Below are 15,022 nucleotides of genomic sequence, written 5' to 3'. Positions count from 1 at the left end.
TGAAATCTTTCATAAATCTCAGGTATCACAACGAAATGGACTTTAATAAATTGAAATGAATACATACTTATTTTAGATATTGATGGCCATATCAACTTGAGAAGCTTCCTCGACACCACCAATGACGTAAAAGCTAAATCTATGTATGACGTGGGAGGTCACCGTTTCTATTTCAGTGTCGGAACAAATGTTTCTTGGACAGTAAATGTTTACCTCGTGTCTTGTACCCACTACCTACCTACCTAATAGTATTTGAAATGTACTTATTTGAAATATTATTCCATTTTATTTTTGTTTTTAGCAGGGCATGAAATTAAAAACAAAGAATAGCAACTATCAGTCCTTCTGGTAGTGGTGAGGTGGCACATCTCACGGAGTAGATAATACCACGTGATATATTATCTATATACAATGTTGCAAATTAGTTACAAAATCCGATACTTTTGAAAGAACTATGACACACAGTAGTCCGAACCTTGGAAAATCGCTCGATGATATTAGTAGGCAGACAGCGTAGTAAGAGCGGATCAGAATTAGAAACCAAGGTCACAAAGCAAACTGATATCATTTATATGGCGTGTCTGTCCCTGAACTCCGCGGCTGGTGACGCACGTGGCTTCAAATATCACCCTGACCTTAGTAATAAAAATAATCTTTGTAATGACGACGAAATGGGTCTCGCCACCCTTATGTATTTGCCAAAGGTCATGTGAATAAATAAATAATTTCAAACATATTATTACGCAATATATTTTTGGTTTCCTTTGTCAATCAATTTAAAACAATCTAGAATTTTGTTCTTTATCCATTGATTATAAAAGCTGGTCTGCTAATGAAAAGCCGCACCGCGATATTCAATAACTTTACCCAGAACAAAGGATAACAAACTACTGCATCGATGATGGACCGTGATCTCTGACCACGTTTGGCTGTTGTCAACTAAAAACAACATCAAGCAAAATCTATGATTATCGTAATGAACAGAAAACAGTAGCACCTCCCATATTGTTACTCAAGTATAAGAGAGATCTACAACCTAATGGCTCAGTAAATTAATATTACAATAAAAATACAATGTATTAATTGTACACTTTTATTCCCGCTTACTATATTTTGTTGTATATGTTACATTAAGTATTAAGATCATAAAATTAATTTATTTAGCCTTTCCTTTCTTTTTAGCTGGTGTTTTGTTTTTAGGTGTTGCTTTACTTTTTTTACCACGACCTTTAGTCTTCTCCTTTGCCTTTTGTGCGCGTAAGTCCTTTTTCATTCGAGGATCTACAACCTTGTATCGTCCTTTTACTCCCTGTGGCCGTTTCATACGTTTAGCACTAGTATGTTTTTTGGCAACCACATATGTTACTTTCTTTTTGCCATCGGTTTGGGCCTTCTTGTAAAGCTGCTTAACTTGTTGCGCCTTTTCACGTTCCGACATGTCAGCATTTTCCATCACCGCCTCTACTTTCTTCTTCGCGCGTTCCATCTTTTTTATCATACGCTTCTTCTTTCTTGCCTTTGCTTCAATTACTTTCTTTATGGGCCTGGCATTTATGTCTTGCAATCTGTTCTTGTACTCGTCAACGTATTTCTGTAAATGTATTATTATTATGATAAATATGTTTTAATTTTGTTATAAATAAATAGATAATAATGATCTTACCTCAGGGACAACTACTGGTTTTGCCATATGCTTCTGTTCATCTTCCACAAACCAATCTGGCAGATTTTTATCGTTGAATGCGTACCTGTTCCATGCGTCATCTATCAGATCCCTTTTAAACTTTTTCGATGTGGCAATCATGGTTCCGAGGGCTAAAGTTTCCGCATCCATTTTCAGTGATTTCTTTAACTTTTTTAAATCTGAAAGTAATCATACAAAGATTATTAAAAATTCCGCACTTATTGCAGGTAAAATATAATAATATAATGTCTTTCAAGCATATAAATAAATCACACAATAAGGAATAAAAAAGAATATGAGTAGATTACCTGGATCTTGAGGTACTACCTCAAACCCATCTTTCTGGTTGGATTTAGCTCCTGCACCAGATGCGGCTGTGCCTACATTGTCCTCAACATCATAATCACTGTCAGATGAATCATCATCTGAACTCTCAGCATCAGATATCTTCCTTTTAACTCCACCACTTTTTCCATCTTCCCTTGTTGTGGCAATAGTGTCGCCAACAACTTCTTTACCTACGCAAAATATTATTTATTTATATGTATTCTTATTTTTACGTTATCAGTTTAATTTGATAGAGTTGATAAACTATGGTGGATCCACCAAAATACTATTTTATTCTTTTTTTTTCAAAATAAATTGAATTGTAATCAATTCAATATTTAACAATTAAACCATGATTATAATTAACACTAACCTTTTTCTTTATAACTTTCGGCTAATTTATCCAAGTCGACGCCTTCATCGTCGTCCTCGTCTAAGTCTTTGAAGGAATCCTTTTGGAACCACAACTCAGCTTTCATGGACCGTTTAGACACTGGATCTGTGTTGTCCAAATCCGTCAACAAAGGATTATTCTTCGGAATTTTTGGAGTATTATTTTTCAATTTGCTTTGACTGTTTCTAAGTGTGTTCAGTTTAGTCAGCTTATCCACTTTTTTCGACTCATTTTCAGAATCTGAGAAAGCTGAAAAAATATATATTGTTAGTTATATTATGTACATTAACTACACAAACAACAAACTACAAGATATACTTTTGTTATGGCTGTTCTAATGCTCGTTCCGTTTTAGTACCCCTAACCACATGCTAAACTGCATTAACTAACTAAGCCCCTATATGTCACTTTACGTAATAAAAATTCAAATATTATAACTATTACAACATTTTACAAATTATAAGATGAGTAACAGCTCTTAATATGAAACACCTACCCAAAGACTCCTTATGTTCCTCAGGCTCGGAATCTGATTCCATCTCTAATTCACTATCAGAATCTTTATAATAAAGACCTGAGGAGTCTAATTTCGATGCTTCTACATCATACTTGACATATTTTTTTTTCATTTTAAACTCATCATCAGAGTCATCACTGCCCTCAGCTGTTATGTCCGGTTGTTGGTCAATGATGCGTGATATTTCCTAAAAAACAAAAAACTATATAAATATGTTTTAAATAAAAAAATATACTAAACATATTTTATTAACAAATCACTTAAGGCGATACCTCAAGGTCCATTTTCATACATTTTGTTTCGGCTTTAATCTGGGTAACTAAACAAATTTCGTCATATTAAATTTTAAAGGCAGAAATATCCATGATTATTAATTATTTTTACATTTTTCTTTCAACTGCGAGAACTAATCACTAACTAGACGTGAATTTAAATTCTTTACTTGCCAATACTTGTTTAGTTACCCAGATTAAAGCCGAAACAAAATGTATGAAAATGGACCTTGAGGTATCGCCTTAAGTAATAAACTTCTAACACTGGTTGACAGACAACTCAAAGTATAGTTACCATCTTATGATTACACTTACACACTAAATATTTTAACTAACTTTCAAAATTTATGAAAATAATAATAACATTTAGCAAATAACAACTCACCTCTGCATTTTTTATGTCGGATAACTTAAACATATCATGATTCTCCATAATGGGCCCATCATCACCCTTGAGAACCATTTTCAGATTCATTTTCTCAGCTAGTTTTTGCCTTTGTTTATTCAGTTGTTTTCTTTTTCGTTTTGATTGCTTTCTCTCTTCATCCTTAAACAATAAGCCATAGAAATGAAAATGTGCATAAATAAAGTAAACCATGTGAAGGTGTATTGCAGTAGAAGTTGCTCTATTGAACTTTTAAAAGTAGGTTAAGATGGCTAGATTAGTTATACATATGTTTAGATACATAGTGTAACCTTACATTGTACAATATTTAGCTGATACAAGGCTATTTTACAAAGGTCCAACATCATCATCTAAATCCAAGAATTTACTTAATATAAAAATTTTAATCAGTGTCATAACTCATATTTATTTATATATTTCATCACGGCATTGTCTAATAAATTTGTCAATTTGGAGTAGATGCATAAGAGGCTGTAACTTATTATGTCTTCAGCCACTACACAGACATTTTATGTACCTGAAGTTCTGCTATCTGAGCATCTACATCACCTTCTTCATTATTCTCATCTTCAGCAGTTTCTTCTTTGTCATCTTTATTACTATCTTCAGGTTTGCTATCAGGTTGAGGCTCCTGTAATGAACATTGAACTAATTTACTATAACACAAAAAATATTATGTAAATAAAATCTTAATATATGTTTTATAAAATTCTGGATTACCAGTGATAAGAAGAGAGATTTTATTATTCCCTTGAGGCTTTCTTTGTGATTAAAACTGTACATAGAATCATCAATTACCTGAAGGGTGTTACAATACCATCAAAAAAAGTATATAAATCTACTGCTGGATAAAATTTCACTATTTATGTTTAAAATATACATAAAAGTTTTAACTGCAAAATAATTATAATTACCTGTTTTATTTTCAAGTCTTTCATTTGCTTTAACCAATTCAATAACAATTTCAAGTCTTTTCTGCCAAGCACCTTGATATCTTTGCAACATTCTCTGATCTCTTGTGTGGTTTTAGGATGAACTTCAATATCTTTATCATCTATCATAATCTGTAATAAACAAAATGTTATATACACCAATAAATTCCCTATACTCCAAAACAACTGGAGCAATTTTTATGACATTTTTAGATTAATCCATCAGGTTATCCTGTGAAGTTTGGCAGCTATTGAACTACCAGAATTTGTCTGGCTATAAATATCTAATGCTGCCCATGCGAAGCTTGGTCATGATGCTAAAAAATAATTAAAAACAACTAAAATTAAATGCTTGAAATTATTATTTCATACCTCAGAACACCCTTGTAGTAAATCTATAGGATCATCACAGCTTAAGAATTGTGAGACTTTTACTATGTGGTGAGTTGTATAATCATTCTCTTTGTATCCTTCAGCTTTAGCTTTCTTTTGCTTCTCAGGATGTAAAACATTAGTGTGTTGCTTCTTCACTATATCTAAATCCTCAAACACATGTTTAGGATCCAAAAACTTTGGGTCAATTGTGTCTGGTGCAATGTACCCTTGGCACACAACAAATATTTCTGAAGACTCATTACGGGAAGCTTGTGGCTTTGTTGCATGTACTTTTTTAAATAATTGTTTTAACACCCACAACAGTGCATGATAATCTTTTGATCTAAATACTTTTGTAACAAACCATCCACCTTCCCTCAAAAAATGTGTAGCAAGTTTCAATGCACTGAGGGTGAGACATGCTTGTTGATAGGCATCATGCAGCCAGTTTAGACCAACATTTGGAGCACCATCATGAAGTACCACATCTGCTTTCCATGTTTTAATTTCCTTCTTTATAGCAGTTTTACACTTCTCAGTTGTGATATCTTCAGTGAGTCCAATACATCCAGGTACAGTCTTGATTGGGAACAAGTCTACCCCTATCACAATACTTGATACGGGCATGTTCTGGTGCGCCACCTGCATCCACCCACCAGGCGCAGCGCACAAGTCGATACATACTCTTGATTTTTGTAAAAACCCAAACTTTCTGTTCAATTGGATTAATTTGAATGCAGCTCTTGAGCGATATCCTAAAAAAATATCATTACTTGTACAGTTTGTTAAAAAAAAAGCGCAAACAGTATATAACCTAATTACTAATGAAACTAAACATTTATATCATCATAACATAATCAGATTTAGCCACACCAACCTCAAATCATTTATTAATATTGTATGGATCTCATCATTTACCATAATGTTTTAAATTATGTGTTTATTTTTTTGTAATTTAAACATTAAATACAATACAAAAAGAAAATGAAGTAATCACCTGTCTCCTTTGCAAGTTGATAATATTTATCTTTACGTTGTTTTCCTACTTTTGTTTTCTTTCCCATTTTCTTTTTATTATATTTAACTTTCCTTTGATCTCTCGTGTTTATAAAATCGCATGCACGACATTTGTAGGTTATGTATCGAAAGGCCAGTGTTGCAAGGTAAGGTAGTATTCTAGTTGTATGTATTTTCCAAATATATTAAAATTCTCTTGGTACATATTATGTATTGTGCTGTTCTCTTGTGGAGGCACGTACTCAAAGAACATTCTAATACTAAGGAAACGTGTACAAACCCTTTGTACTACATAATGTACTTATTTTCCATACATATTATAATTGTCTTTGGTACTTATTTTACTATTCACAATATTCACGAAAAGTACTGCTTTAGTTATTTTTCGAGCCGCAGACACTCCTCTAAAACAGCGACGCCACGCTAACATAAGCCAAGATTTCCATAGGTATATATTATAATTCTCTTTGAGCCAAAACATCAGCCTCAGAACAATAACAAGCAATCAACCAAAGAGATTTATAATATATATGGGATACAATCAGCGGTGAACATTAGAGACAAATAATTGGTTTTCATCTTTTCAATGTGACCAGATTTAAAAAATTATGTGATACATTTTGACAGCGGGTCGTAATCTAGTGTATTTGTCTCTGATATGTAATAACTGAGAATATTATACAATCTGGCACTATATACGTGTGCCTGCCTCAGTTAAATATTATGAACGCAGCACCCATCGCCATTATCAACTAACTACAATATCTATATGATGCGTGCCTTGCTTCACGTTGGTTGGCAGAGACAAATAAACTAAAGGTACCAATGTTTGGACACGTCATTCATTTTTTTTGTAGGTAGGTAAGTAGTATGTGCGTCATTGCCGTTTAGAGCTGTCATATGAATGATAAAGGTAATCGAAATATTTATACTGGATAATCGATTATGGAATTAGCAAACAATTTATTTTTTAAAACATATATCGTTACATTTTACATTACTTAGTAAACCACGGCTACTCCTAGTTCTATTCAGTCTTTTTGTGACCTCTTCAGTGTATGTTGTGTAGCAAATGAGCTTTAACACATTGTAATATACAAACACTTTACAATTCCAACCGAGAAAATATAGGTAACCTTACTTATACTGGACTAAATGCTGAGATGGAACAAATGCTTCACAGCTCCTCTGATATGCCCAGGTAATTTAACTATAATAGGTATTGTTATTTTCTTCTAACTAATATCATACTGAACTATAATAGGCATACATGTAGTGTGCACAAAACCATAAAACTCTTATATTAATTTTGAACCCTCGTCGGAAATGAAGTTTAAAATTTCTTTCGTAATATAGATGATATAATATTATGCTATCTTTGGGACATTAATTGTGTTTCATTACAAGGTTATATTATTATTTTCAGTATCGATTGAATCCATTATTCGTAACTTAGGTTTCGGACTCGCCATGACGGTATTTGTGACATCACTATACATATTTCCTTATTGGTCGTATCATCATACAAAGGTTTCATTTATTTATCCAAACACCTTGTTATTTTATTCGTACTCTTGAGACGTAGAGAACAGTAAATTACTATATTTTATTGCGTCATCTTTGAACTAAGTTTCAGTGAACATCTTGTGAACATTGATAAAAATATTTTTAGTGTCTAAAAGAATTAGTCACTGTCAGTAGTAATCATCATGGCTTCAAATATAAATATGAATACTTTTATCAATAGTTTTCAAAATCGATTGTAAGTATTATTTTTATTTTTAGAAATACTTTTTATTTACGTGTTTTATAATATTACCAAATATTTACCCTTAAATGAATCAGATCAATTAGTCATTTTTGTTCTAGAATGTTGTGGTACATTCTTACTATGTAAATATGTGTATAGTGGGTATGACGTAGAACTAATCCTAGGTGCCGATTTGTTTTTCTGTTTATATACTTTTGCAAACTAAATAACTCACTTACATTCTATATAACAAAATAGGAATTTTCTGCGGGGTTTCATAAATATAAATGATTTGCATGCTAATGGTAAGAAAGTCATTTTAGATATTTTGTGCGCAATAACTTATACCATTTACAATTTATCTATAAGGATGCTTTACTATATTGTTTACAGAGAACCTCCAGTTCGTCAACACTTAAAGAATGTTTATGGTACACTGATGATGACATGTGCCACGGCATCTGCTGGAGTATATGTAGATATGTTTACTAGATTCCAAGCTGGATTCCTCTCTGCAATTATTGGAGCTGGGCTCATGCTCATGCTGATTGCTACTCCTGATGATGGGAAGAACACAAAAGTACGACTTGGCTATCTCTTAGGGTTTGGACTGACCTCAGGTTCTTATCAAACATGTTATTAAAACAAATGCAGTCAATTCAGGCTGTTTAAGTAAATTGAGGTAAATCTATGCATAATTTAAACTAAATTTGTGTATTTTAGGAATGAGTATGGGTCCATTAATGACATATGTGAGTGTTGTTGATCCATCTATCATAATAACGGCCCTGCTAGGCACCACTCTGGTGTTTGTTTGCTTCTCTGTGGCTGCCATGTTGGCTGAGCGGGGCAGTTGGCTGTTCCTGGGTGGCACACTAATGACCTTGCTCACTTCTATGTCAGTAATGACACTTGTCAACATCTTCATGCAGTCACACTTCCTGTACCAAGTAAGTTTAATAATACTACAATAAGCCAATAAAATAAAATCAAATAAATCAACTGATAGTGAAGTAAAAATATTTCCAATGATATGGCAGACACAAAACACATTGAAAATATTTTAAATGAAACACCTTGTATCTATAATATTGAATCAAGCAACAAAATGATGAGGCAAACAATTTACTTGTCCGTTAGTAAGAGCCAAGAGTCCAAAAACAGTGACAACATTACCCAAATTTAAATTACAAAGCTCTGTTGATACTCAAATATTTACACTTGCATTGCAATCTCGGCAATACAACTTTTCCAAGTATTGCAACATTATATTGTCTATACAATTTTCATTTATATGTTATGTAAATTTAATATATTTTCTTTTGTCCATTCCAGACACATCTATATCTTGGACTTGTGCTAATGTGTGGATTTGTATTGTTCGATACTCAACTTATTATTGAGAAACGCAGAATGGGCAGTAAGGACTTTGTGCAGCACGCTTTGGAGTTATTCATTGACTTCATTGGGATGTTCAGACGATTGGTCATTATCTTAACACAGAAGGTAAGTAATACTAAAATCAACAATTATTTTATTCATAATTAAAATATTCCAGTTGTCAAGGAATTTACAACCTTAAATCATACATCTTTGAATTACACTTAATACAATAAATAGACCTTTGAGATTATTGTTTACATTTATGAAACTAGTTTGCAAATATATTTAAACTAGGTGTAGTTTGTAGCTTCACCCGCATGAAAAACCCTTCCTGTTATTAAAAATCTCTAAAACACTACAATGGCAGTGGCATCTAGTTGAAAATTATATTATTTCTCATAAGAGCAAATTACTGGGATAAAAAGTAAGTAGCCTATGCATTTATCTAGGCCATGGTCTACCTTTGTGCCAATTTAAATACAAAACCGTTCAGTTATCACTGTGTCTACTTAAACAAAGATCCAGTAGTAAGATGTAAGAAATAATGACATCCAAGATGCAACAGGGGTTTTACCAGCTGTGAAATACAAAATATCAAGGATCTGATCACTAAGTCATTTTGTGTGGTACATGATTTATATAGTGTAACAGCCATGCAACATGATGTAAATTGATGACTCATACTGTCAACTGAAATTAAAGTTTATTAAAACCAGGACGCAGACGTGTGCGCGCGTGAATGTGTACACATGCAAGCTTATAATATTATGTGAATTACTGAAAAACCAAATTTCTCTTATTGCAGGAGGAACAAAATCGCCGCCGCAAACGAGACTAAAAATACTTATGATATTCACATAGGAAGTGAGGGGTGTTACACGTTAATTGGTATTTAATTTCTTGTGTATTTTGTTATGGTTCGTATCTTATTAAAAGGTGACATGTTCAACTAATAGTTTGTTAATAAATTACACCTCACTGGTTTATTATTGTTGCTAATTCTTTTATTTATTGCCCATCTACAAGTTATAGGTCAAGTTGTTTATCGACAGCTATACCTACAAAAGAAAATCGCGTTGGGAAGAGTGAAATTGACGTAATGCTTAATAAATCTCTTCATCAATGTCTCCCTTTCAAATGTTTCAATTTTATCGAAACATATTCCTATACCGTACTTGTATTGCGTGCATCGTAGGACTATCGCTTGGAACTTTCGGGATTCTGCTTCGAACCCCCGGTCAAGCTTGTAACATTTCTAACAGAATAAAAACTATCTACCTACGAGGGGTTAACTGTTGCTCGCGTCTTCGCCCGCACGAAAAACCTTTCCGACTATAAAAATCCCTAAATTACTATCGATCCATGGCACCGTCTGTACAACGTGTTCTGTGTTCATCCAGGACATAATAAATCTGAATGTCAAATTTTATCCAAATCTTAAAGCGGTTACTGTATTTATTTCTAACAAAAATAACATAACATTAGATAGGATAAGAAAGCAAGATTGGTACCTAAAACTCAATTCGCCAGTAAAAGAGCGCAGTATCTAAGGCCGGCCTTGACGGTAGATACCTACTAAGTAGTTATGGACGGTAAAAACAATGAGAACCATCTTGTGTGGATAAAGGTGTCCGTAGAAAGACCATAAATTATGGCGGCGAACCGAGCAGCCGCATTGGGCGTTTGAAGAGCCGGAGAGTGCCCTCTGACTCTTGGTGGGGAAGGCTTCTTGGTGCATGCGGCGTCCTTACCGTCCTAAGGGTAGTGCGGGCGGTAGTCCGGGAGCTAAGTCCTAGGACAGGCTCCAAAGGTTCGAGGTGGCGCCTCGGGAATATACTTGGGTTTTAAAAAAAAGGGCTACAGAAAAATAAAGATTTTAAAATAAATAATAGGGTGGGCGACAAAGGCGCGCAACAGGCATACATTTAAAAAAATTGCATGTGATTTCATTATTGTACGTCATAGATCTAGTCGTTTATCTCAAAGTAGGTTATTTTTTTTCTTATACGTTCATATTTATGATCTTTTTTTTCAACTGTCACACAACTATTTTGCATTTACTTGTTATAATATTGCTATTGTCTGCGGGGGTGTAAAACGCGGGCGACATTGGCCACCAGCGGTTACCAGGTAGCGGTTCGAGGGAACACGTGAGATAATTATGTTTAAGATACATGGTCCTTCAAATCATGATACAGCTTATCTTTACGTAAATCATGAATGATATTCAAATAAAACCAATAAATCTATTGGAATTTCTTCGTTGGACTAAAAATCATTTCGAATTACGTAAAACCTGGTCGTAATGTTGAGTAGGACATACAAGAGGCGGTACATTTGTCCGGGACATGACGTCAAAATGTAAGAGTGGCTCAAAATTATATATTGTACTACTTCAAATTTTATGACGCAGCAGTCGCGTTACTTATTCTCCGTCTCTGGTAAACTGTAGGACGAGGACAGTGAGGTAGAGAACTGCATGCTACAAATTAAAGTAGGACGTTATTTTACAATGGACATTACATTACTGCGTTTCGAGTCGCGAACGAAAGGGGAATATTTTGAGGGTTAACATTACAAAATACTGTAAGATACGCATTGAAGCGCCGAGCCTCACTACGCCTCGCCTCATTTGAAGTAGGACGTTGTACCGGCTCAATGCTAACAAGAGGCTACTCTTACAAACTCTTTTTTATGTCATGTCCTACCCAACTCTACCTGGTCGACACGGTGTGTAGACAGTAAGTAGGATACTGGCATGCCATTTTGTATATATTTTTTTTAACACTATCAACTAAGGGGGTTAAATCTTAACGGAGATATAGCTAAGTTTCACTAAATAGAAATTAATTTCGTAAATTCTTTATCGGGATTTGGTAGATAGGAATTTAACATTATAGTCTAAACTTAATATTATGTACGAAAAAAATATTGTAAAATTGTTTTCAACAAAATATTTTATTATACTATTTATAAATGTAAGTACCTATTGCAATGGCGTAAAATTACAACCGCGCTGTCACATACCTTATGATTAATTATATAAATGACGTATCAGTAATAACTTCATTACATATAAATTACTTTTTATTACAAAATATTCAATCTTATTGTTACACAATTAAGTATCTTAAACCATACAAGTTGATCTATCAGCCTATATTCTCATCCTGTGGATGTATTTTATTTTTATCAAATATAAACATTTTTCTAGCTTTATCTAATTCGTTGTTAATCAATATAATGAGGTTTGAAGCATTACTGCTTTCATTTTGATACGAACTACTTGTGCTTTCTATCTTATTTTCTAGTGCACCACTTTCTATGTTTTCCAATTCACTTGTTTGCTTGTGCGTTTTTTTCTTGACGTACGTGTTGGACAAATTCATTCTGCGACATGTACAGCAATTTACAAATTTCAATGCACTAGGCGATACATTTTTCATTACATATTCATATGTAGATACACCTAACATGGATATATAAACGTGGAAACAGCATAAATGTAGTAAGGCACACGCGATTCCAAATGCAACAAGACAAAATACTACTAAAAATGCCAAAAGTGGCAAGGATATTTTACAATAATTACGAGATGTCGTTTCCTTTAAAGTAGAACAATTTATAAAATTCTGTCCTGCTGAACTTAACTTTTGTGGGTCTGTAAAGAAAAATACTATATCGGCTAAACACAACGATGACGTAAACACTGATATCATCAGCGCAGTTGTGACGCTCGCAATGAACGGTAAATAATTTCGACGTCCAATGCAGTTATTTAGCCACTTGCAATGATGATCAAATTGATCTACGCACTTATTACAAACACTACAATGTTTCGTATTTCTACTACTGGTTTGTATGTTGCATAAATGACATCTTCCGTTTTCGATGACGTGTGCATGAATGCTTCTATCAAATTCAGGAACATTGCTAATTTTAAGTTTTCGCAAGTCCTTTTCACTGGGATCTATCAGCGAAGCGGATACGTGTGATAAAATATGTGATAAGTATAACACAATATACACTATCAGTGCTATCATTTTAAGTTCGTAGAATTGAATTTTTATAAGAACTATAAAATTCATTAACGCTGTTGCTAACAACACAATCCAACCAATTACTTGCTGGTAATTCAACGGCAGCTGGAAACCATGTAGTCTTCGCTGAGGTCTTGGTGAAAGGTTGGTTGTTATGCATTTGTCCATTTGTAATCCGACAACTATTATATGATATATAACCAGACACTTATTTCAAGTTTTCTTAACAGAATATTTCGATGCTCAGACGTACTACAATGAATCATCTCATTAACTTGTTATTACTCAACTTAACCTCGATATTGCTGAAATACACACCATTAATGAAAACTTAAACAGGTGTACCCTATCCTACCTCAATCAGTTGCGCGCGCATGGTTTCGCAGGTGTCATATCATAAATAATGATTTTCTTTATCGTTTCTCGTCTTTTAACACTATTGGCATTATCATCATTATAGGAAACTATTCTAGCTGATGTTAAATTATATTTTTTTAATTACTTATTTTGTTTATATAAATATTCCCATGGCAACACAACTGGTAATACGTAAGTACCCATGGAATTATTATGTACTACGTAACTACATGTGTGTACAAAACTGTAGATACACACTAGATGCCTACGTAGTATTTTTACAATAATTCCATATGAAACGGAACGGAACGGACGGAATATGTACACATAGTGTAAAATAGGTACACGTGCTGCGCCTCTGTACCTGCGGGTATGAGAGTTTTTACTTTTTGTGAGTTATAAAACACATCTATTAGAACCAAATATAAAAAGAATTTTATTTGAAGAGTTCCCTGCTGTATCTTTGAAATTCAAGGTGAAACAATGATAATATGTTATGGTAGTATATTATGTTGAATGTAGCCCCACTGAAACCACATGAAAAGAAATATCAAAAATCAATTTGATTTTGTGGAATACCCTCCTGCATTTTCGAAATCCAAGACCTAAGAAATTTAAATGAGATCATTCTGAAGCTACACAAAATCGAACACAAAAATAATTATTTCAATCGGACCACGGGGAAAACTTATCCCTAAACATGAGAAAAAGAAACAAATACGACGAATATATAACTTCCTTTGGAGTCCGTTATTACGGCAGATTACCCTTGGACCCCTTTGGATTTGGTTAAGAGCGTTTACGCATCCGCGCGCCGTATGTCTCAAAAACAGCACTTTTCGAAGGAGATAATATCCATCAAAACATTATTTTAAAAACATATGAATTAGTAATTATTATAGAAAATTTTGTTGTCTAAAAAGTTAGTAGAGAACATTTTTAGATTTATTGAGTATTTGTAAATTGTTTAATGATTACTGAACAGAGGTTTTCAAATTTGCGCTTCGAACGTCTATTTCGAAGCTCAAAATATCTTAAACCACTAAGGAACATAACAATATGTTATTTTTATCTAACTATATCTTTTTATGTTTAATTCATGAGAAATAAAAATTCAAAGAATTCGAAAATTTCAGAAATGTTGGTCATTTAAATGATTTTTTTATCACTATATCTTACTTAATTGAATATAATATTGGATTACTATAATAGAAGAACATCTCCTTAAAACATACAATTAAAAATTCTACAAAATTAGTTCTGTTATTTTTCTATAAATATTTTAAATACCACTATAAAACGCAACGCGCAAATCGTTTCAAATTAGTCCGCCTTGAGGCTTTCTAGAGAGAGGACGTATCGCTCGTCGCTCCGGCGAGACTCCAGTTGGACTTTGCTGTGCGTAGAAAAAATAGTCACGTGTATACAGTGATTGCCACATCTTAGTACTTTAGTAAGTAAAATATTTTTTTCTTTAATGATTGACAATAATTTTAGTAGTTACTATAAATTATTATTATATTATTATATTTCAGACACAATGGGAAGTAAAGCTATTTCTAGGCAAG

At 33.3% G+C, this 15,022-nt stretch overlaps 3 protein-coding genes across 3 annotated transcripts; 1 reads left to right on the top strand and 2 right to left on the bottom strand.

Annotated features, from left to right (window-relative positions):
- Positions 1-1,077: 1,077 nt before the first annotated feature.
- On the bottom strand, positions 1,078-6,157 carry LOC115453885 (pre-rRNA 2'-O-ribose RNA methyltransferase FTSJ3). Its single transcript, XM_030182610.2, has 10 exons — positions 5,905-6,157; positions 4,905-5,662; positions 4,515-4,664; positions 4,118-4,231; positions 3,580-3,741; positions 2,902-3,109; positions 2,385-2,654; positions 1,993-2,202; positions 1,664-1,863; positions 1,078-1,591 (listed from the first exon to the last, which is right to left on the bottom strand). The coding sequence occupies exons 1-10, from the start codon at positions 5,969-5,971 to the stop codon at positions 1,157-1,159; spliced, it is 2,574 nt and encodes an 857-aa protein (XP_030038470.1). The 5' UTR covers positions 5,972-6,157; the 3' UTR covers positions 1,078-1,156.
- A 1,245-nt stretch (positions 6,158-7,402) lies between these two features.
- Positions 7,403-10,051, top strand: LOC115453902 (bax inhibitor 1). The gene is made up of 5 exons (XM_030182630.2): positions 7,403-7,686; positions 8,068-8,294; positions 8,398-8,624; positions 9,010-9,180; positions 9,863-10,051. Exons 1-5 carry the CDS (start codon positions 7,634-7,636, stop codon positions 9,893-9,895), a joined length of 711 nt encoding a protein of 236 aa, XP_030038490.1. The 5' UTR covers positions 7,403-7,633; the 3' UTR covers positions 9,896-10,051.
- Positions 10,052-11,996: 1,945 nt separating this feature from the next.
- Positions 11,997-14,331, bottom strand: LOC115453892 (palmitoyltransferase ZDHHC11). The gene has a single exon (XM_030182619.2). The coding sequence runs from the start codon at positions 13,263-13,265 to the stop codon at positions 12,210-12,212; it is 1,056 nt and encodes a 351-aa protein (XP_030038479.1). The 5' UTR covers positions 13,266-14,331; the 3' UTR covers positions 11,997-12,209.
- Positions 14,332-15,022: the final 691 nt, after the last annotated feature.

Source organism: Manduca sexta, chromosome 17 (genome assembly GCF_014839805.1).
Source record: "Manduca sexta isolate Smith_Timp_Sample1 chromosome 17, JHU_Msex_v1.0, whole genome shotgun sequence".
Lineage (NCBI taxonomy): Eukaryota > Metazoa > Arthropoda > Insecta > Lepidoptera > Sphingidae > Manduca > Manduca sexta.
Note: the sequence above shows the minus strand (reverse complement) of the source record. Positions and strands in the feature narration are given on the sequence as shown.